This window comes from Microcaecilia unicolor, chromosome 11 (assembly GCF_901765095.1).
Source record: "Microcaecilia unicolor chromosome 11, aMicUni1.1, whole genome shotgun sequence".
Classification (NCBI taxonomy): Eukaryota; Metazoa; Chordata; class Amphibia; order Gymnophiona; family Siphonopidae; genus Microcaecilia; species Microcaecilia unicolor.
This window is the reverse complement of record NC_044041.1, coordinates 36,476,641-36,498,079: the sequence shown is the minus strand read 5'-3', so window position 1 is coordinate 36,498,079 and position 21,439 is coordinate 36,476,641. Positions and strand designations below refer to the sequence as shown.

At 44.6% G+C, this 21,439-nt stretch overlaps 1 protein-coding gene across 3 annotated transcripts in view; it reads left to right on the top strand.

Moving 5' to 3' along the window:
• MORN3 (MORN repeat containing 3) overlaps positions 1-20,304 on the top strand; it is a 30,034-nt gene extending 9,730 nt beyond the window's left edge. For all 3 annotated transcript variants that reach the window (XM_030220114.1, XM_030220112.1, XM_030220111.1), the window contains exons 4-6: positions 15,826-15,985; positions 16,728-16,912; positions 18,397-20,304. In XM_030220114.1, the coding sequence (XP_030075974.1) occupies positions 15,826-15,985; positions 16,728-16,912; positions 18,397-18,465 (414 nt within the window). In that variant the 3' untranslated portion in view covers positions 18,466-20,304. The remainder of the gene's footprint in view (positions 1-15,825; positions 15,986-16,727; positions 16,913-18,396) is intronic.
• Positions 20,305-21,439: the final 1,135 nt, after the last annotated feature.

The window sequence follows — 21,439 nt, the reverse complement described above, 5'->3', positions numbered from 1 at the left end:
GGACCTCGGCTGGCGGGGGTTGGGGCCCCCCGCCAGCAAAGATAAGCAACGGCAGCGGGGGAGGGTTGGCGGCGGGAGGGGGGGTGGAGAGAGTCATTGGTGGCGGTGGGGGCTCTGACAATGGCGGGGGGGGGGGGTCGGTGGCGGCAGGGGGGGGGGCTAAATGTGCCCCCTCCCTCTGGCTCTGGTCCCCCCTACCACTGGAGTCCAGATACGCCCCTGGAACTGAGTAGGAGCCGGTAAGCAGGAACATATACAAAAGATACAGTTACTTAAATGTAGGGTTGATCCATAGAGTCCAGGAAAGGAGCCAGCAGGCCTGATCAGACAGGGTTTTTTTTAAAGGATACTCTTCCAAGGAGGTGTAATCTCTTAACTCACTGAACAGATGACACCAGATAAAGTGTCTGACTGGTTATCTTCCTCTCTGGGTTTCTCCCATGATGAACATATACTTTCTCAGGCTTAACATCAGCTCTTCTTGGGCAGCGGGAATGGTGGTTGGGAGGCGGGGATAGTGCTGGACAGACTTGTACGGTCTGTGCCAGAGCCGGTGGTTGGGAGGTGAGGATAGTGCTGGGCAGACTTATACGGTCTGTGCCAGAGCCGGTGGTTGGGAGGCGGGGATAGTGCTGGGCAGACTTATACAGTCTGTGCCAGAGCCGGTGGTTGGGAGGAGGGGCTGGTGGTTGGGAGGCGGGGATAGTGCTGGGCAGACTTATACGGTCTGTGCCCTGAAGAGCACAGGTACAAATCAAAGTAGGGTATACACAAAAAGCAGCAAATATGAGTTATCTGGTTGGGCAGACTGGATGGACCGTGCAGGTCTTTTTCTGCCGTCATCTACTATGTTTTATCCCACTTCTCAACCTATCACTGAATATGTGTCTAAAGTCTGCTACAGTCCTGGCCTCTACCACCTCAACTGCAAGGCCATTTGATTCTTACAAGACCAATGTTTCTTACTGGTTTGTCTATAGCACTTCATATGTCTAGGAGTGCTACAGAAATAAGTAGTAGTAATTAGTATTTAATTCAACACTTGGAGCCCCTCCTGTGTACCCTACCATGTTTTGTAATAATCCACACAACCACCAGAATTAACAAGGATATTCAAAACAGCCAGTCGCCCTGTGCTCATTGAAGTCTTGGTTTTTACAGTGGGTGCTCAGGGAGTAATGTTGCCGAGTAGTTTTGCATATCTCTGTGCCAGGGAGCAGGTATGCGAGGATGATCTCAGATTTATTGTTAATACTGCACACTTGCACTGTGCCAGAGAGCTTCCTTCATTAGGAGTGCTATATACAGACCTCCACCATGTTCTTGGAAGTGTGATGCAACCAAAGCAGTGCTGTTTAGGGCTATGCCTGCTGCTTCATACAGGTTAGTCTAGGGCTTTTTAGGTTGTAGCAAATGAGACAGAAATTCAGATCTTCCTTAGTGCTAACAGTGCATGCATTCAGGATATCTTGAAAACCCAACTGGCTGGGTTGAACAGCGCTGCTCTAAGGTATGCTGTCAAATGTATGTATTTATTTTCAGTATTTTTGTTTTTTTTTTTATACCACCTAAACCTAAGTGGTTTACAGTTTTATTTTTCAGGTACTGGTACTGTCCCCAGTGGGCTCAATCTAGGGCCTAAGCTAGGAGTTCTCAACCCAGGCCTCAAGACACACCTAGCCAGTCTGGTTTTCAAGATAACCACAATGAATATGCATGAGAGAAATTTTAATGCATTTCCTCTACTGTATGTGAATCTCTGTCATGCATATTCATTGTATGAGATAGATAATCACCTGACTGGCTGGATGTGTTCCTAGGACTGGGTTCAGAACCTCTGGCCTAAACTAAGATTTTCTTTGTTGTTTTAGTGTCCCTCTGGAGCTTATTTCCTATAGAGGCACTCCAAGACAGTTGTGCTGGCTTTTAGAAAAATTGTTCAATACGTTTCTTAGTCCAAAATTAAACTTTTGTTCTACCTGAATTTTAATTTCTATCGCATTCTAAAAGTTGGAGTTTTCATGAGCACTTTTTATTTTTATTACTAGAGTGGAACAGGGCAGTGGCTTGCCTGATATGAAATATATTTTTAGATTTGAATGTGGCTTTGTTTTATGACGTTTGATTTTATAACAGGACACCTCTGCGAGAAGTCCAAAAAGGTGCTTATATTATAAAAGCTCACAATCAGACCCAACTACTAATAGATAATAATTTATGTGATGAAGGGCCATCAGAGGAGAATATCTCCAGTATAAAGATATGGTGACAGACACTACCTTATTGTTTCTGGTGGATATTTGCAAGGCTATGACTTGGTCAACGCTGCATGCCTTTACCAAGCACTACAGGGTGGACATTGCAGCACACTCAGAAGCCAGTTTGGGGGCTTCGGTCCCCAGGGCGGCTGTACTAGGATCCCACCCTCTCTAGAGATTGCTTTTAAACATCTCACAGGTTCTGGAATAGGAGGAAGCTACATAATAGAAGGAGAAATTAGATCATACCTGATAATTTTCTTTCCCTTAGTCCTTCCCACTATTCCAGGGGCCCACCTGAGGTTTTCAAGATGTTTAGTCGGTGTAAAGTAATGGGTCAAATAATTGTCACATTGCATGGTGCTTCTTCCTATTTAGCTCTTGTTCTCTACAAGTTGTCAAGAGATGAGAGAGGTCCACCCATTTGCTCATCTGGTTAGTGATAGGTTAGCGAGTTGTTTTATTTATGCTGTTTATCCTTTCTGATTGGTCCACATAAATACTGAGGAGCTGGACTAGATGCCAAGAGATATATGACTTATCTCAGCTTTCAGTTCTCTATCTGCACCTGCTGGTTGACGGACACAACTATCCCACAGATTCTGGACTAGTGGGAACCTATATAATGGAATAGAGATTGCTAGATTATGGGGGTGGAAGGGAAGAACAATGGATGCTGGACCATGGGGGGGGTTGAGAAAAGAGGGGAGATAATTATTGTCTGTATTATTTAGATTGTAAGCTCTTTTGAGCAGGGACTGTCTCTTTGTGTCGTGTTCAGCGCTGCATGCGTCTGGTAGCGCTATACAAATGCTAATAATAATGGAAATGGTGGAACCACATGGGAGAGACCAAGGGGGGTGGGGCAGGGAGATGAGTGAAAAAAAAAATGTGGTAGGGCGTAGATGAAAGGGAATAAGAGGCTGAGGAAGGAATGAAATGGGAGGACTAGGGCTTGAGTGAAGAAGAAAAATTGATAGGTAGCTGAAAAGTAACAAAATGTAAAAAAAAAAAAAAAAGTGAGAGGGTGAAACTTGAGTGGACAGAGGCAGAAAAGAAAAACAATGAGAGGAAAGAGGTGAAAGGGAAAGATCAATACGTCCGAGCCAAGTGTAGTGAGGGAATGGAACAAGATAGGAGGAGACAGGAGAATTTGGGGGGGACACCGGTGCCGGAAAGAATATTTGAAGCGGGGGAGTCGGAGAAACTAAACAAATTCTCTGTAACCTTGGAGGATGTAATGGGTCAGTTCAGCAAGCTGAAGAGTAGTAAATCACCGGGACCTGATGGTATTCATCCCAGAGTATTAATAGAACTAAAAAATGAACTTGCGGAGCTACTGTTAGAAATATGCAATCTGTCCCTAAAATCGAGTGTAGTACCGGAAGACTGGAGGGTAGCCAATGTTACTCCGATTTTTAAGAAGGGTTCCAGAGGAGATCCGGGAAATTATAGACCGGTGAGTCTGACGTCGGTGCCGGGCAAGATGGTGGAGGCTATTATTAAGAATAAAATTGCAGAGCATATACAAAAACATGGACTGATGAGACAGTCAGCACGGATTTAGTGAAGGGAAGTCTTGCCTCACCAATCTAATGCATTTTTTTGAGGGGGTAAGCAAACATGTGGACAATGGGGAGCCGGTTGATATTGTATATCTGGATTTTCAGAAGGCGTTTGACAAAGTGTCGCACGAAAGACTCCTGAAGAAATTGCAGAGTCATGGAATCGGAGGTAGGGTATTATTATGGATTAAGAACTGGTTGAAAGATAGGAAGCAGAGAGTAGGATTGCGTGGCCAGTATTCTCAGTGGAGGAGGGTAGTTAGTGGGGTCCCGCAGGGGTCTGTGCTGGGTCCGTTGCTTTTTAATGTATTTATAAATGACCTAGAGATGGGAATAACTAGTGAGGTAATTAAATTCGCCGATGACACAAAATTATTCAGGGTCGTCAAGTCGCAGGAGGAATGTGAACGATTACAGGAGGACCTTGCGAGACTGGGAGAATGGGCGTGCAAGTGGCAGATGAAGTTCAATGTTGACAAGTGCAAAGTGATGCATGTGGGTAAGAGGAACCCGAATTATAGCTACGTCTTGCAAGGTTCCGCGTTAGGAGTTACGGATCAAGAAAGGGATCTGGGTGTCGTTGTCGATGATACGCTGAAACCTTCTGCTCAGTGTGCTGCTGCGGCTAGGAAAGCGAATAGAATGTTGGGTGTTATTAGGAAGGGTATGGAGTCCAGGTGTGCGGATGTTATAATGCCGTTGTATCGCTCCATGGTGCGACCGCACCTGGAGTATTGTGTTCAGTACTGGTCTCCGTATCTCAAAAAAGATATAGTAGAATTGGAAAAGGTACAGCGAAGGGCGACGAAAATGATAGTGGGGATGGGACGACTTTCCTATGAAGAGAGGCTGAGAAGGCTAGGGCTTTTCAGCTTGGAGAAGAGACGGCTGAGGGGAGATATGATAGAAGTGTATAAAATAATGAGTGGAATGGATCGGGTGGATGTGAAGCGACTGTTCACGCTATCCAAAAATACTAGGACTAGAGGGCATGAGTTGAAGCTACAGTGTGGTAAATTTAAAACGAATCGGAGAAAATTTTTCTTCACCCAACGTGTAATTAGACTCTGGAATTTGTTGCCGGAGAACGTGGTACGGGCGGTTAGCTTGACGGAGTTTTAAAAGGGGTTAGATAGATTCCTAAAGGACAAGTCCATAGACCGCTATTAAATGGACTTGGAAAAATTCCGCATTTTTAGGTAAAACTTGTCTGGAATGTTTTTATGTTTGGGGAGCGTGCCAGGTGCCCTTGACCTGGATTGGCCACTGTCGGTGACAGGATGCTGGGCTAGATGGACCTTTGGTCTTTCCCAGTATGGCACTACTTATGTACTTATGTACTTATAGACTGCAGCCACTACCAGTACAAAGAGAATTAGCAGAAGACTGACAGGAAAACAGACAACCAAAATTGGGATTAATATGATGGGGAAAATAAAATATCCAGATGACAAAGTAGAAACCAAATATTTTATACTGGATGTTAGCATTGGGATATGTGCATCACAGGTGTCTTTGTATTATGGTCAGTACAAAAGGAAGTTCATTTCTGTCTTTAAAAAATATTTATAAGTATTTGAAATTAACATCCAAGAGAAATCTTGTTACAGAAATGATGAGCAGAATCTAAAAATGCCAAACTCGGAAAAATAATAAGGAAAGTATAAATAGGAAAACTGACAATGCTCTATCCTACCAGTCCACAATAAACAGAGGGAATCAAGACACAGTTCAAAGAAAATAAAAGCAAACAGCTTTTAAACCCAAGGAAAAAAAAAAGAGAAAATAAACCCTGGTGTAGATATTTCTTTATTTGTTACAGAAGGTATATGCGGAATAGAAGGTGGTAAACCATCAGGTTTAGATTTGAAAAAAGCAGAGAAATGCTCAGGGTCAAGATATACATACTTGGAGAACCTCATATGCTGACATCCAAGATGGCCGCGACCTGCTAAGATGTCCCTTACCTCACTCCTGAGATGCCGAAGCGTAGAGGAAAAGTAGCGGGCAGAGCTTTCCCGCTCCCGTCTCCTTTGCCGGGTCCTATTGATTGTTTTATGAGGCTGCGGACAATTGTGCAAAATAGCAGAACTCAGCCAATCGGGAACGCCGACGAACGGGAGATTTTGGCTTCCCCTGGCTTGGAAACCACGTTGAGTCCCGCAGCACGAACTCCGCCTCCCCAACCGCTCGGTGCAAGTTCCTTCCTTTCTGACCCTACAGGGTCCCCCTTGGAAGAAGGCATGGGCCCAGAAGAATGTCGGGGTGAAGTGTCCTTTCCAACTGAGGGAGGAATCGAGGGCAGTTTGGCCATAGAACCACAGCAAAATGAGGGGAGAGAAACTGAGAGACGGAGTGAAGAGAATGAGCAGACTTCAGCAAGGTTTGAATTACCTAAGGAGCTAGTGGTCAAACCAAAAGAAGTAACTTTAGAAGTATTGTGGGATTTGATGTCTAATTTGGGACAAATTTTCCTTAAGCAAACTAATGAGTTTTTACCAAGGGTAAAACGTGTTGAAACTGATTTACAAAAAGAGGGAGAGGAGATTTAAAGTTTTAAATCAAAAAATTGACCAAAGGCTTATGAAAGTGGAAACGCTACAAACTACGATTATAAAAGATGTGACAAATCTCAGACAAAAAAATGGAGGTCTTTGATAACTTTACTAAGAATAACAATCTGAGATTTGTCAACTTTCCAAGGATACAAACTATTCTCCCTCTGGAAATGCTGAAACGATATTTTTCTGAAGTTTTGAATATTTTGGAAAAGGATATTCCACCTTTTTCCCAAGTATATTATGTCCCAGAGAGGAACACTAATCCAGATAATGAAAAACCGTTGGATATTTCTCTTGTGCTTGAGACCTCTGACTCTCAATTGGCGACTGCCGCTACATTGGTGGCGACAGTCGCATTGACTCCTGATAAGGATTGGATTTTCCGTCTCTTTTTCCGCAACAAGGAGAAACCCTTTTTGGGTTTTAAAATTGTTATTTCCTGATGTCTCGAAAGAGACAAGACGACGGAGGAAACAATTTCTACTCCTCAAGCCTGAAGTATTGAACTTGGGGGGGGGGGGTACCTTTTTTCTTACAATACCCCTGCAGGAGCATAATAAGGCTGGGGGGTAAGAAATATATGTTTACTGAACCTGCTCATGTATCATCGCTTTTAGCCTCAGTTAAATTGGAGAGACAACACTAAGAAGTTGTACAATTTCTTAGCAGAGAATAATTACCTTATTTTTTCCTTTGTTATATTTTTCCCTAGATTTCCTAAAATCTTGGATCTCCATTTATTATTACATTACTAGTAAAAAAGGCCCGTTTCTACCTCTGATGAAATGGGCGCTAGCGGGCACGGGAGTCCCTTCCCCTCCCCTTATGCTAGTCTCCCTGGTGGTCTAGAGGTGCCTGTTCGGTCGGGGCAGGAAAGAAAGAGCCCCCTCTTTCCTGCCAGTAGCGGTGCTGCTAGCTGCATCGTGTGGGAGTCCGGCTCTCGGCGTTTCAAAATGGCCGCCGAGAGTTGAAGTCTCACGAGGCAGCTTCAACTCTCGACGGCCATTTTGAAACGCCGAGAGCCGAATTCCCACACGATGCAGCAAGGCAGCTAGCAGCACCGCTACAGGCAGGAAAGAGGGGGCTCTTTCTTTCCTGCCCCGACCGAACAGGCACCTCTAGACCACCAGGGAGACTAGCGTAAGGGGGGGAGGGAAGGTGATGAGGGGAAGAGTGTGCTACTGGGGGCGGGACGGTACCTTGAAAGGGGCGGGGCAATGGGGCGAAAGGGGTCAGGGTAATGGGCACGGCGGCTGGGATTTCTTGGAAGGGGAGGAGTAGCTCCCCGTGCGTTCATTTGCCTTGTTTTCTTGTTCCGCCCTTGACGTCATCACGTGTGACGCAAGGGCGGGGCATGAAGACATGGTGAGTGTTGTGGCTTCACCACCATGAACTTACAAACCGGTGTGTGAGTGCCTGCAGTGACGTCAGTGTCCTCAGAACGTTGAGGGTGCGTTTTATTATAGTAGATTATTATTACATTTGTACCCCACATTATCCCACCTTTTTGCAGGCTCAATGTGGTTTACAGAGTAAGTTATGATAAAGTCAGTACATGATTTAAATTCAGTTGATCATAAGTTGAGGTAAAAGAGGATTTAGATGGGCAGATATTGGGTGGATTGTGTGAAGTGTTTTAGGTGTGCTTGGGTGGTTTGGGAGATGATTTGTATCATTGAGGGTGACTTTTGTAAGCGTTGTTAAAGAGGTGTGTTTTCAGAGCTTTGCTGAAGCTGGTTAGATTGTTCATGGTTTTCAGGGCTTATGGACTTGAGTGTCTTTTTTTTTTCTTTTTCCTTGGTACAAATGTTCTTTTGAATGACACTTTCCTAAGCAAGATTAAATGAATAAAAATAAAAAAAAAAAGATATACATACTTCACAGAGTTAAGCTTTACCACACATTTACAGAGAAAGGCCTCCCATCTGAAGAACCCGCAGTCTCAACTTCAGATAGCGTTGGCTTTTTTTTTTTTTTTTTCTGTAGCTCTAGCCACATCTGGATATGCTCCAACCTTACGATGATTAAGTAAGACATCTCTACCACAGAGAATGAGTTTCAAAACTCAATCGCAGTCTGGTTTCAAAACAAAATTAACAATAAGTGTAGCAGGTTGAATCCCTGCATTATGTTCTTCCAAGGTCTGAGTCAAGTTTAAGGCATCCAAAGGTACATTAAATTCAGATACCAGTGGCTGGGCCTGACTCTTTCTTTGCATAGCTGGTCTTTTACTAAAGATTAGGTTGCGTTATCTGCAGCCGGGCCCATGTTATTCCTATGGGCCCTGCTAATCTTTAGTAAAAGACCCCCATAAGGAGGTAAATAAGAAATGTGTAAAACTGGTGGGAGTAACTGCTCAGGCACCTTAAGAATTTCCAATAAGTAGCACCTAAATGTAAGTAAAGGCTGCCTGTCTTGTTTGTAGAATTCCTCGTTATACCACAGCAATTCCTCTCCTGGCTAAATTGCATTGGCTTCCAATAAATTCTCAGATTACCTTTAAACTTTTAGTACGTGTTTATCAGATTTTGTATGGTTTATTGCCTTGTTACATGCAAAACCTGATAGAACTGCCTTTACGAAATGGGACTTCATTACCCAAGCTGTAAGAAGCTTCATTATAAATCTATTCATAATGGAGGCTTTACTTATCAAGGCACGAAGATATGGAATTCTCTGCCTAATTCATTAAGCTAAGTTACCGATCACTTCTTATTTCATAAGCTGTTGAAAGCATGTTTATGTACTAAATCCCTTACTCGCTGTAATTGTTAGCTCTCGGGCATGCTTGGAACCCTGCTCTTGTTATTCAATAGTAGTGAGGTTTGTGTATTGTATTGTATGTAATACTAATTGTATTGTACTTTTTGCAGATTTCTATTGTTAGCCACATTGAACCCAAGCTTGTTTGAGATAATGCAAGATATGTCATAAGTAATTTTGGAAAGCTTATAAAACACAGTAATAACACTTCTTTTCAAAGCAATCAGACTTACAAAGTTCCATATGTTACTATACATAACCTTGTAAGTGCTTTGAAAATGAGCCCCCAATGTCTTCCTTCCTTCCTTAACATATTGTCAAAATGTTCAATCCTGCTGTTTAAAAGTTTATCATTTCTAATAAGTGTGGTTTGTATATCAGTCAATCTTTTTTTTTTTTTTTCAAATATAAAGTGAAATACTTTATTTTTGAAGCATTTAAACTTTGAAAGATTATTTTTTGCGTATCATCAGCTAATTCAAAGCTTATGTTAATTTATACAGATTTGCCATAGAATGGCTGTAGAATCTAAAAATCTGTGTTGCAGAATTTTCTAAGCCTTGCCACAAAATTCACCTTGGAGCTGCTACATGAAAGTGGGCTTCTTGTGTATAATGTATAGAAATAGCTTCTGAGGAAGATAAAACTTCAGTGCACAACCTAGTGAAACTAAAAAAAAACCCAAAAAGGGCTGAAAATACTACACGCTAGCAGAATACTGCACCTTGATCACACATGAAAAACACATAACAACAGATATGAAGGCAAAATACTGAACTGGAAAGTTACCTCAAGAAGTCAGACTCAGCATGCAGCAATACTAGAAAAATTGAAATTTACATGCAAAACATCACAGATGCACATTTCCAAAAGCTGACATATTCCAGTTAATAAATTCTGAATAAAATACTTTTTTCTACCTTTGTTGTCTGATCATTTAGTTTTTCTATTCGCTTTGGTCCCAGTGTCTTCTGTTTTATGCAGTGTCTTTTCCATTTGATATTTTTTCTCTCACCATGTCCACCATCCTCCTGTGTCCTTATGCGTCCTGTCTACCATCTGTAGCCCTGTCCCTATCCTTCAGTATCCCGATCCAGCTCTTAAATTCAACAGTTTTCCCTCCATCCATATCCAGCATTTCTCTTCACTCCCCTCCATCCATGTGCATATACTTCCCTCCCCTCCATCTACTACTACTACTACTACTACTATTTAGCATTTCTATAGCACTACAAGGCGTACACAGCGCTGCACAAACATAGAAGAAAGACAGTCCCTGCTCAAAGAGCTTACAATCTAATAGACAAAAAATAAATAAAGTAAGCAAATCAAATCAAATCAATTAATGTGAACGGGAAGGAAGAGAGGAGGGTAGGTGGAGGCGAGTGGTTACAAGTGGTCCAGCACCTTCCCTCTTTCTCTCCTACCATGCCATCCAGTGTTATCCCTCTTTCTCCATCCTTCCACCCATTATCCTCTCCCAATCCTTCCGTCCATTGTCTTCCTCTATCTCCCCTTCCTTCTAGACAGTTCTCTCTTGACCCTTTTCCATTCAGCATGTCCTCTCTCACCCCATCCATCCAGTGTCTTTCCTCTTTCCCTCCCTACCAGTTTCTTCCCTCCTTCCAGCATTTTTCCTCCTTCTCCCTCCTTTCATCCAGCCAGCATTTCTCAGGCTGACAGCTAGGGTCTCCCCCAGTTTCTCCCCAGCAGCTTCTCTCTCTCTCCTGCCCATGTCCCCTCTTTCTCTCCCCATCTCTTTTTGGCTCTCCCCTGCTTTTTTTCCATGTCCCTGGCTCTCCCCTGCTCTTTTCCATGGCCCCTCTTTCTCTCCCCATCTCTTTCTGGCTCTCCCCTGCTTTTTTTCCATGTCCCTGGCTCTCCTCTGCTCTTTTCCATGGCCCCTCTTTCTCTCCCCATCTCTTTCTGGCTCGCCCCTGCTTTTTTCCATGTCCCTGGCTCTCCCCTGCTCTTTTCCATGGCCCCTCTTTCTCTCCCCATCTCTTTCTGGCTCTCCCCTGCTCTTTTCCATGTCCCTGGCTCTCCCCTGCTCTTTTCCATGGCCCCTCTTTCTCTCCCCATCTCTTTCTGGCTCTCCCCTGCTTTTTTCCATGTCCCTGGCTCTCCTCTGCTTTTTTCCATGTCCCCCCTTTCTCTCCCTATTGCTCTCTGGCTCTCCACTGCGCTGGCCATGTCCCCTGGCTCTCCCTCTCTCTCCTCCTACCGTTTCCAGCCAGTGGCCACGTTCTCTTCTCTCCCTCCGGCCCGGGCCACTTTAGCTGACAGAAGAAGAAAAAGAAGCGCGGGGCCGCAGCAGCCTTCAGACATGCGCTGTCGGCTCTGCTGGTCCTCTGCCCCCGGAACGGGAAATTGACGTAACGGGGCAGAGACCGGCAGAGCCGACAGCGCATGTCTGAACGCTGCTGCGGCCCCGCGCTTCTTTTTCTTATGCTGGCTCCGAGAGAAGCGGCGGCAGCGGATCAGCTGCGTAGATGTCGTTCCTGGCTGCTGCTGCACTGCTCAATAGAAGCGGCGGCAGCAGAAGATTTCATCAGGAGTCTCGGCAGGGCTGCGGGGAAGGTCAGAGCTGGGCTCTCCCCAAGCCTCTTATACGGGGCGCCTATGGGTTTTGGGTTATATGGTGGTGAAATATATGCTAGTGTTAGAGCAAAAGACATTTAGAACATTTCTGGATATATTAAAGATTGTACAGTTACACGTGTTGATCTTTGTGATATATCTTGTCGAAGAGATAGGTTTTCAATAGTTTGCGGAAATTAGTCAATTCATGGGCCCATTTCAGGTTACGTGGCAGCACGTTCCAGAGCTGCGTGCTCATAAAGGAAAAGGTAGATGCAAGCATTAATTTGTATTTCAGTCCTTTACACTTGGGGGGATGAAGATTGAGGAATGTGCGAGAACATTTTTTTGCGTTTCTGGGTGGTAGTTCTATTAGGTCTGACATGTAGGCCGGGGCGTCACCATGGATGATTTTATGGACTAGGGTACAGAGTTTGAAAGTGATGCGTTCTTTGAGTGGGAGCCAGTGTAGTTTTTCTCGTAGGGGTTTTGCGCTTTCGTATTTTGATTTGCCGAATATTAGTCTGGCTGCCATGTTCTGGGCTGTCTGGAGTTTTTTTTTTTAAGTATTTGCTCTTTGCATCGCAAGGAAGCACCGTTAATTCAACATTGGCTTCAACATAATCATTTACCTACTGATTTACATTTCATTACATTGTTGCAAATTAACATGGGGGGAGAGAGAGGTGTCTCAGATTCTGTTAAGCAAAGAACAAAAGTTTATATATAATTGGCAGACAGTGGAACAGCTAGGGTTAAATTAAAAAAAGTACACTGGACATCGAGTTATGGGTGATGCATAAATGAGGTGTCAGTTCTGGGGTAATCCAGACGCCCCATGAGGATTGTTTCTCGTTGGGATAGAGATCAGTGCCACGAGTTGGCCCAAGTTTGGTTTGTAAGAAGACAAGGTAAAAAATGTTGTAATCATAGTAAAGAGGTGAATATTTTTTTTGATATAGTATTAACTGTAAATCTTTGGAAGCAGTGTATTATAATATTTTTGAGAATATTATTATGGAGGTATGCCCCTCTGATGGTCCTTCATCACAGAAATTATCTACTAGTAGCTGGGTCCATCTGTGAGCCTTTGTTTGCAAAATCCCATATAGCGTAAGTGAATGCTTTGGCAGGTATAACTTTGTATATATAACTAGTAAAAAAAAAGGCCTGTTTCTGACACAAATGAAATGGGTGCTAGCAAGGCTTTCCTCGCAGTGTGTATGTTTGAGTGTGTGAGAGAGAGAGTGAATGTGCGAGTGTGTGACAAGAGAGTGAGTCTGGTTGCGAGTGTGTGTGAGTGTGTTTCACACAGATACACTGTGTGAGAGACAGTGTGTGTAACAGAGTGAGAGACTATAGTGTGACTGTATGAGAGTGAGAGACAGAAACACACTGAGTGTGAGAGTGTGTGTGACAGAGATAGCTCCCCCTCCCTCTGTGGTCTGTGCACCCCCTCCTCTGCTGTCAGGATCCCCTTCCCCCTCTCAGGTCTGAGGACCCCCTCTTCCCCTCTGTAGCAGAAGGTGGATTTTGAGCATGGGTTAGTTATTGTTTTGTTGGGGAGTGTGTGAGTTGCATGAGCAATCAGTGCTGCCATTTTGGTGTTGGGGGTTTGTCTGGGGGAGGGTACCATTGTTCCACATAATTGTATGGGTTTCTGTTGTTTGGGGAGGGGATGGGGGGTCAGAGGGTGTGTGTGAGTGAAAGAGATGCTGTCTGTGCATGGCACACTGTGTGTTTGTTTGGGTGTGAGTGAGATAGATGCTTTTGGGCGGGAGAAAGGGAGTCTGGTGGAGCTGGGTAACTTGTGTGCTTTCGCTCTGGGGTCTGCCATTGGAACTCAGCCTGTCCTCCTTTATAGCAAGATTTTTTTTTGTTGTTCTTTTAAAAAGAAGGGGGCGGGGGGAGGAAGAAGATACTATCATCTCCTATACTTGCTTGACACCCATGTATATATAAATAATTCTGACCTGTAACGTTGTGAAGCTCCGAGTTCACGTGCGCACTGTTGTTAGTGTTGATGACCGGCATCCGTTAACTTCTGTTTCAATACCACCTCCAACCAGTCCTGCTTGCTGCGAAGCTCCGCCTTTCCTAGGCATCTGATTGTTAGCTCTCTGCCCACCGAAGTTGCTGGTGGGCCTCTGTTTGGGCTGTGGCGAACTCACTTTCGAGATCTGACAAAGAAGGGCGAAGTGTGGAGGCGGTTGGTGGTGGGCTGTGACTGGGAATCGGCCCGCGGTGGCGAAATGTTGGGGCTCGTTTGTACAGATTCCTTGGGAGCTATGCGCTTGGGGGGGAGGAGGGGCTTGGGTAATGCGCCGAGGAGGGGGGCACTGACAGCTGAGTCCTAGGCAGGGGGAGGAGTAGGGAAACACCGCGTGTTTCCCTACTCCTCCCCCTGCCTGGCTTGCGGTTTTCTGTGGTTTAGCATTCATCGGACCTTCTTTGCGACTCGTGCCTTTCCCGCCCTGCCCTCGACGTCATCGCGTTTTGACGCGAGGGCGGAGCTACACTGCAGCCCATTCGGTGTCAGTGCTCCGCCCTCTGTCATAACGTTGTGGCGTGAGGGCGGGGCACACACTCATGGGCGAACAGCGATCTACACCAGCACGGAAGTTGGAGACTTTGCAGCTTCCGGCTTCATTAGAACGTTGGGGTTGTGAATTCTTGTGGCTGAGGGCGGGTCTATGAGTGAGTGGTGCTGACAGCCTAGCCTACCAACAGTACAGGGCTTCAGTGTTTCCGTGCCACACAGTGAGCTTCAGAACGTTGGAGGTGAGAATTATTTATATAGATACCTGCCAAATACCTTTCAGCCTTGACAAAACAGACTCCTAGATGCAGACCCAGTGATACATAAATTTAGAGTTGGTCCAAAATGTGTTAATGTGCATGTACAACCAGTGGCGTAGCAAGGGCAGGGCGGTCCTTCCTGGGTGCACTCCGCTGGAGGGGTGCAGAGAGCAGCCGCACGCCTGTCAGCTCCGCTGTTTCCCTGCTCCTTCTGCCCCGGAACAGGTTACTTCCTGTTCCGGAGCAGGGAGCCAGCAACCAAGAATGCACCCGGGGGGGGGGGGGGGGGGGGGGGTGCGCATCAGTGAACCACCCTGGGTGGCAGCTGACCTAGGAACATCACTGTGCACGACATACTTAACAATTCCACCCTGGGAACATCTTCATGCAGATCATATGGGTACACACTTTCATACATGCATTTTCACATACATATGCCCTCATGGCAGGCAGGGCCTTGCCAACACGGTAAGCGAGGTAAGCACGGCAGGAGGGCGCCGTCCTCTGGGGGGCAGCCCGCCGCACCATGCTTACCTTGCCCTCCCGCTCCCATGTCCCAACTGCCCGCCCTCTTCTCCCCCCCAACAAGATCCCTTTTAAATTTACCGCCGTCCGGCAGCAAAGGCGCAGCGTCAGTGAAGGAGGCGGCGCTCCCGACGTCTCTACTAGTCTTCCCTTTGCTCAGTGTTCCACCTTCTTCTGATGTCAAGGAAATGACGTTAGAAGAAGGCGGGACATTGAGCGAAGGGAAAACTAGTAGAGACATCGGGAGCGCCGCCTCCTTCACTGACACTGCGCCTTCGCTGTCGGACGAAGGTAAATTTAAAAGGGATCTGGGGGGGGGGAGAAGAGGGCGGGCAGTTGGGACATGGGAGTGGGAGGGCAGGGGAGAGAGGAGCGTGGATGGGAGGGCAGCGATCATTTTCACGGGGGAGGGGGTGCGCGCGCCAACTGTTCGTCTGCGGGGGGGGGGGGGTGCCACAGACCCTTGGCACGGCCCTGATGGCAGGGGCAGCTGCGGGAAATATTGAGTGGGTCACAGCCCTTGTGGCCTATCCCATGTCACTCCCCATGGCCCTTGCAATTTTTTTGAAACATCCCCCCCCCCCTTTATGCTCTTAAAGCAAGTTTTACATAAGGTATTATAAAATTACCCTATTATGTTATAGGGCTTTTATAGTTTTATATTTATGTTGATATTGTTGTTACAATACTTGTCATACTTTAGTTGTAGACTGCTTTGTGTTCCACTTGTAATTTTTTTTTAATTATTTAAATTGAACATCAACTTAATTTCAGGGCTATGGGACTGCATTTTACTCTGACACAGAATATTATGAAGGAGACTGGAAAGCAGATAAGAGAAGCGGCTGGGGTAGAATGTACTTTATGAATGGAGCCATATATGAAGGAGAGTGGGCAGCAGACAAATACAGTGGGAAAGGAATGCTCCGATTAGGTGAGTTAAATAACTGGACCGAACTAAAGTGATTTCCACAGGAGGGGAATGATCAGCTTGTGATATCACAGGACTAAGTATGCACAGCTATTGAACCAGAGGAGCTCAGCTGTTATTTTTTGTTAACACTACAGTTTTAGCATAGTAGATAATGACTGTTCCACCCAATCCACACCGCGAATGATACAGCCCAACTGCCAGGGGATATGAGAGTGTGATTGTCTGCAGGGTCTTGCTGGGTGGTGCAGTATGCAAGATTTTTCTTTTCAACTTTACCACCCTTCTGTCCAATCACAATAATCAGACATCCAGCTTCCTAGGTCATCACCTTTCCATCTAGCACACTGGCAGCGCATCAGTCCAGATAATGTGCAATATCCATCTAGCCTGCCAAACTGATTTCGCTGTATGAACACTTGTATTTCTGCTAGGAATTCTATAATAAAGTACTTAGACATACAATAAATTATTTCTCTAAAGAGCTTATTAAAGAAGCAGCTACTTGACTATGGGAAACAGGGTTTTTGCTCAAGGCCACCAGGAGATTCAGTAGCAGAAGCAAGCCTAAAATCTCACAACTTTAAATTACTACACCCTCTTCTAAGAAAGAGGCCACCTTCTTAAAAGATGTTTCCTGTGGGATCTTTTCTCAGATTCAAAGTTACTTACTTTAGTGCAATGGTTAAACCCTCTTAAATCATTTAGATTTTGTTTTGTGCATATGATCCCTAAATATTTCCAGGTAATGAAAATAGATATGAAGGCTCCTGGAAAGGTGGTAAGAAACATGGACCAGGGAAATACTACTACCTGGATAAAGGGCAGTTATATGAAGGTGTATGGGTTGAAGATATTCCAAAATGCGGAACGTTGATTGATTATGGTCGTGAAGAAGCACCTTCTCCTCCAATTTATCCTATTCCAGAGGTAATTTCACTCATTATTTTCATTAATTCTGAAGTTTAATTACCCATCAGAACAAACTATCATACTAGAACTAATGTGCTAATAACCTTTTCCAGTGTAAAAAATAGAACTGAACACATGACAGAGTTCCTTAAACTGTCATAATTTTTTTTTTTTTGCTAGATATAAGTATTTCAGGGTAAACTTTCAAAGTAGTGTAGTTACCTAACTCTAGAGAGGTGATTAGATTGGCATTAAATTTTACAAGCATACCAGAGTCCCTACCCTAGTCAACTAACCAGATTATGTTACTATCCTTGTATGCTGTGACACTGACTTATTTATTTATTATTAGAATTTATTTACCACCTTTTTGAAGGAATTCACTCAAGGCAGTGTACAGTAAGAATAGATCAAACATGAGCAATAGGCATTTACAGCAGTCAAAACATTCAACTAACAATACAAAGTATGGCATGGTATACTATTTGCAACGTCAACACAATATGTAATAGAACATTATAATTGATAGTAAAGGGTAAGGCAAAGTTGTAACATATAGATGGGTTAGAAAGTAAGGTGACTGATTTGAAGAAAGTTGCACAAGGTCAGAGATGGTTAAATATTATCTCAGCTACGGTAGGAGTGGATAAACATGTCCCGCTGCAGTCTGTGCAGCCCGAGTCACTCATGTGAGACTAACAAGTTAGTTACTTCTTCCATTAAAGGCCTAATTGAAGAGCCCAGCCTTCACCGGCTTCCTGAAGTAGCCCCCCCCTCTCTGGAATGCACTGCCTGAAAGGTTGCGCTTAACACAAGACTTTGTGTTAAGAGCAGCCTTTCAGGCAGTGCATTCCAGAGTGGGGGCTACTCCGGAGAAGGCTCGTCTGCGGGTATCACATTGTGTAATGTCTTTTGGAGGCTTATACCTAGCCAGCTAATTTTCCTAAAATTATCCATGCATGTTTGTACATGTAGCTGTCTTGTTAATTCACATTAATGCTGTTAATGCATGTTGTTATGGAATGGGACCTAGTTAGTGTATGAATGCATGCTTAATAGTGTTCACAACACTGGCTGTATCTTTGAACAGCAAGTTGCAGTTGGATTGATTTCAGCTTTGCATCCTTTGCCCTTACCTGCTAAAGATTTTCCTCCAATGCTGGAAGCCCCTTCTCAGTATAATTCCTAAGCTAAAAACAAACATCCTGAGAAATATTTTAAGTTTCACGTGTATTGCACTTTAAAATTGTGAAATATTTGGCTAGTTGATCTACTATAGAAATCACAGTGGAATATTTCAAATAGCTTCTGAAATTCTAATACATTATAAATCCAACTTGCTCAAAGGTTTGGAGCTGGTGCAGAATTAAAATCAGCCCAATAGTGTTATCAAAGGTTTTAAGTTGGGATGAAAGTAAGTTTATAATCAGAACATCCTCATATGAAGATGTAATATCTGTAATGATCAATTGTACTGATGCCAACTTCAATTCCTTATTCAGATTGAAGTCGAAGATCCTGCTGCAATTCTGGAAGTAGCCCAAGAACCCTTTTTGAAGGAGCAGGAATGAACCAGATCCTGTTCAAAGACCAGAAAAATTTTGAATTCAAGTTGATTAACCATACTTTCTGGGGAAAAAAAAGTGATACCACAAAAACTGAAAGACCACTTTAAGTGATGTATGTGGTTGGTTGAAGGTACAAAAGCAATTAAAAAAGGTCTTTGTTTCTCAACAGAACTTTTTTTTTTTTAATCAGCTATTTGCTTTTAATTTATATAGACTTCCGTTACATAAGTTAATATGTAACTTGTACGTCTATGTGCTTTGAAAATGAGCACCTTAGTTGACATTTGAAATTTCATGAAGACTTTTAGACAAGCTGGCAATTATGCCTTTTTATTCTAGTAGGTAGACCAGGTGACAGAATACAGGCTACACAGTACCAACAGGCAGACCTTAAAGGAAGAGGGGGGGAGCCATATGTTCCTTCTCTGCCCACATCATTTGCATTTGTTTCAAAGCCACAGATCAGTGTAATATATCCAGCAAAGGAAGGAAGATCACTATAATGTCCCCCCCCCCCCCCCCCAGAAATGAACTAGCAGTGCTGTTGAGGATTATGATCCTAGACACTTGACATTATGGGTTTCACAGGGAATTATAGTGTTAAGGCCAGGTTAATTTCTGTCTTGGTTTGTTGTGGCTTTAAGAGAAATAATGTGCAATGGCACAACTTAATATACATGTGCATTCAGCATCATGTATCAAAACAAGTGAAAGATCATGATTTATCTCAATGCAAATCCTGCATTTTTTTTTTGCTTTAATTCACACTATACAGATTGTACACAAGCATATAGCAAGGGGCTGTCATTTCCATTTGGTGCTTGTTGAGTTCTGGTGTAGCCAGGGCTCACTTTCATTTTTAACAGCTATCTGCATCTCGGGGCAAACCTTGAAATACACTAACTGTATGTGCTGTCTACAGGACTTCATAAAATGTTGCATTTTCATAAGAGCTATTAGTACTGCCCTCCTGTGAACGTGAACAAACGTGAGATGATAATCAGTTGCATTATGCTCCCAACCACGTGTGCTGAAAACTATAATATCAAGAATGAAGATGTTTATAATGTTGGGCTTACATTAGACCCCTGGGTAACTTTGGAAATCTGTGCCAAGCAGGTAAATTACTAGGCTTTGCCTTTTTTACCTGCACTTGGTAGTTCTGTTCAGCTGTTCCATCACAATACCTGGTTCATAGGCTACCTAAATACACTACAGGCTATCCAGCGATAGCAGCTGGACCTGAATGGCTGTAGGTTTACAAGAACCTACTTAACCCCACCACCTGCCTTATCTGCATTGGCTTCCTGCTTTTGGCACTTTAAGATAATGATGCATCTCCTCAAACATTTTTATTTTAAGTTTTTCCTTATTACAGTCAATTGAGTCAGCAACATTTCTTGTTCAGTGAACAAATGTACTATTAGCAAACTCTGGAGCCAGGGTATGGAACTCTTCTGAACAGCAATTTATTATAAGATATAACAGCCTCAGAATAAAGTGAAAGTGCTGCCTTGTAAGCAGGCTTATCAATTTCGTCAAACTGTTTGTGATCTGTATAAATGACTGCAGCTATGTCAATATTTTACTGGGGCATTTATTACACAGTTTCCAGTAATCCATTACTTCCCACTATTGCAAAGACATGTAGGATAGTCATGTCCATTGACCAGCAGGTGGCGATAGAAAATACAGAACTAAGCTCCACAATATAGACCCCTGCAACTAGCCCAGTTCATCAGTATTTTCTATCTCCAGCAAGTGGATGGAGAGACTTCAGTCTCTCTGCTTCTGAGGCCACAGCTCCTGGTCCAGTTAGGCAGCTAATCCCCAGTTGTTGCTGAATACTCCTCCCCCGCCCCCCCCCCCCCCCCAAGAAGTCAGGCTTGCTGGGTGCAGAGCAGTGCTCTGACAGGCTGATGGTGCAAGTGGGGGTGGTGTTGAGGACATGCAGTGAGTCAACTCTAATGACTTGGGCCTCAGAACCTTGGCTTATTTGGTACGGAGGGGTCTTTGCATTTCATTAAACAAAAACAAAAAAAATCACTTAAGGCAGACAGGCATCAGCAATGGCAGTTCCCGCAAAGGGCAACAAGTGCTGCTTATCTTGTGGGGGAAGGGGTCACCACTACTCCAAGGCCAGTGCTTCTGAGTGTCAGGGAGGGCACAGAGTCTGCAGCTGCGGTGAGTGATTGTTCCTTGTAGCAGTCACTTTAGTTGGGCTCCTGCTCCCTGATGCAGTGCCAGCGTGGTTTCCTCTCAACAGGAGGCAGGAACGGCAGCCATATTGTCTGTTGCGGAGGCAGAAGAGTCCATGCACAAGGCTGAAGCCTTGGTGAGACCTGTGGGGGGGGGGGGGGAGGGCTGTAGATCAGGGCCTACCCTTTTACCCTGAATTTGTGCTTTGGTTCCACTAGGCTTATTTGTTGAAGGAGCTTCCCCTAAGTCTGTCTCTTTCATTCCGGGGGTTGTGGAGGCTGAGGTGGCTTCCTCTGCCCCCAAGAGGTCTAGGCTGAATGTTTGAGGACCCTGGGAAGGCCTAGTCCAAGGCTTCTCCACTCTGAGGTGGTATCTTTATGCTCCAAGGGGACCTTGTTGGTGGTTGCTTCCCAGGACCCTGAGCCTGGGGGTGCCCTTCCCGATTGTGCAGTGAGAAGTGGTAACCACAGATGCCAGTTTGTCAGGTAGAGGGCCCATTTCAGGGGCCACCTGGCCTAAGGCTCTTGGTCTCTGGTGGAGGTGCTGTGGCCCATCAATTGCTTGGAGCTTCGGGCAGTCCGCAGGGTACTAGTGGCCTTTTCTCTGCTGTTGGGATAGTCTCCAGTGTGAGTATTCTCACAATGCGATAGCTTACATCAACAAGCAGAGGGGGGGGCTCTCGCAGCAGTCAGCTGGTGGTGGAGGTTTGCTTGCTGATGGGCCTGGGCAGATAAGCATCTGCTCTGCCTCTTGGAAGCTCACATTGAGGGGTTCCTCA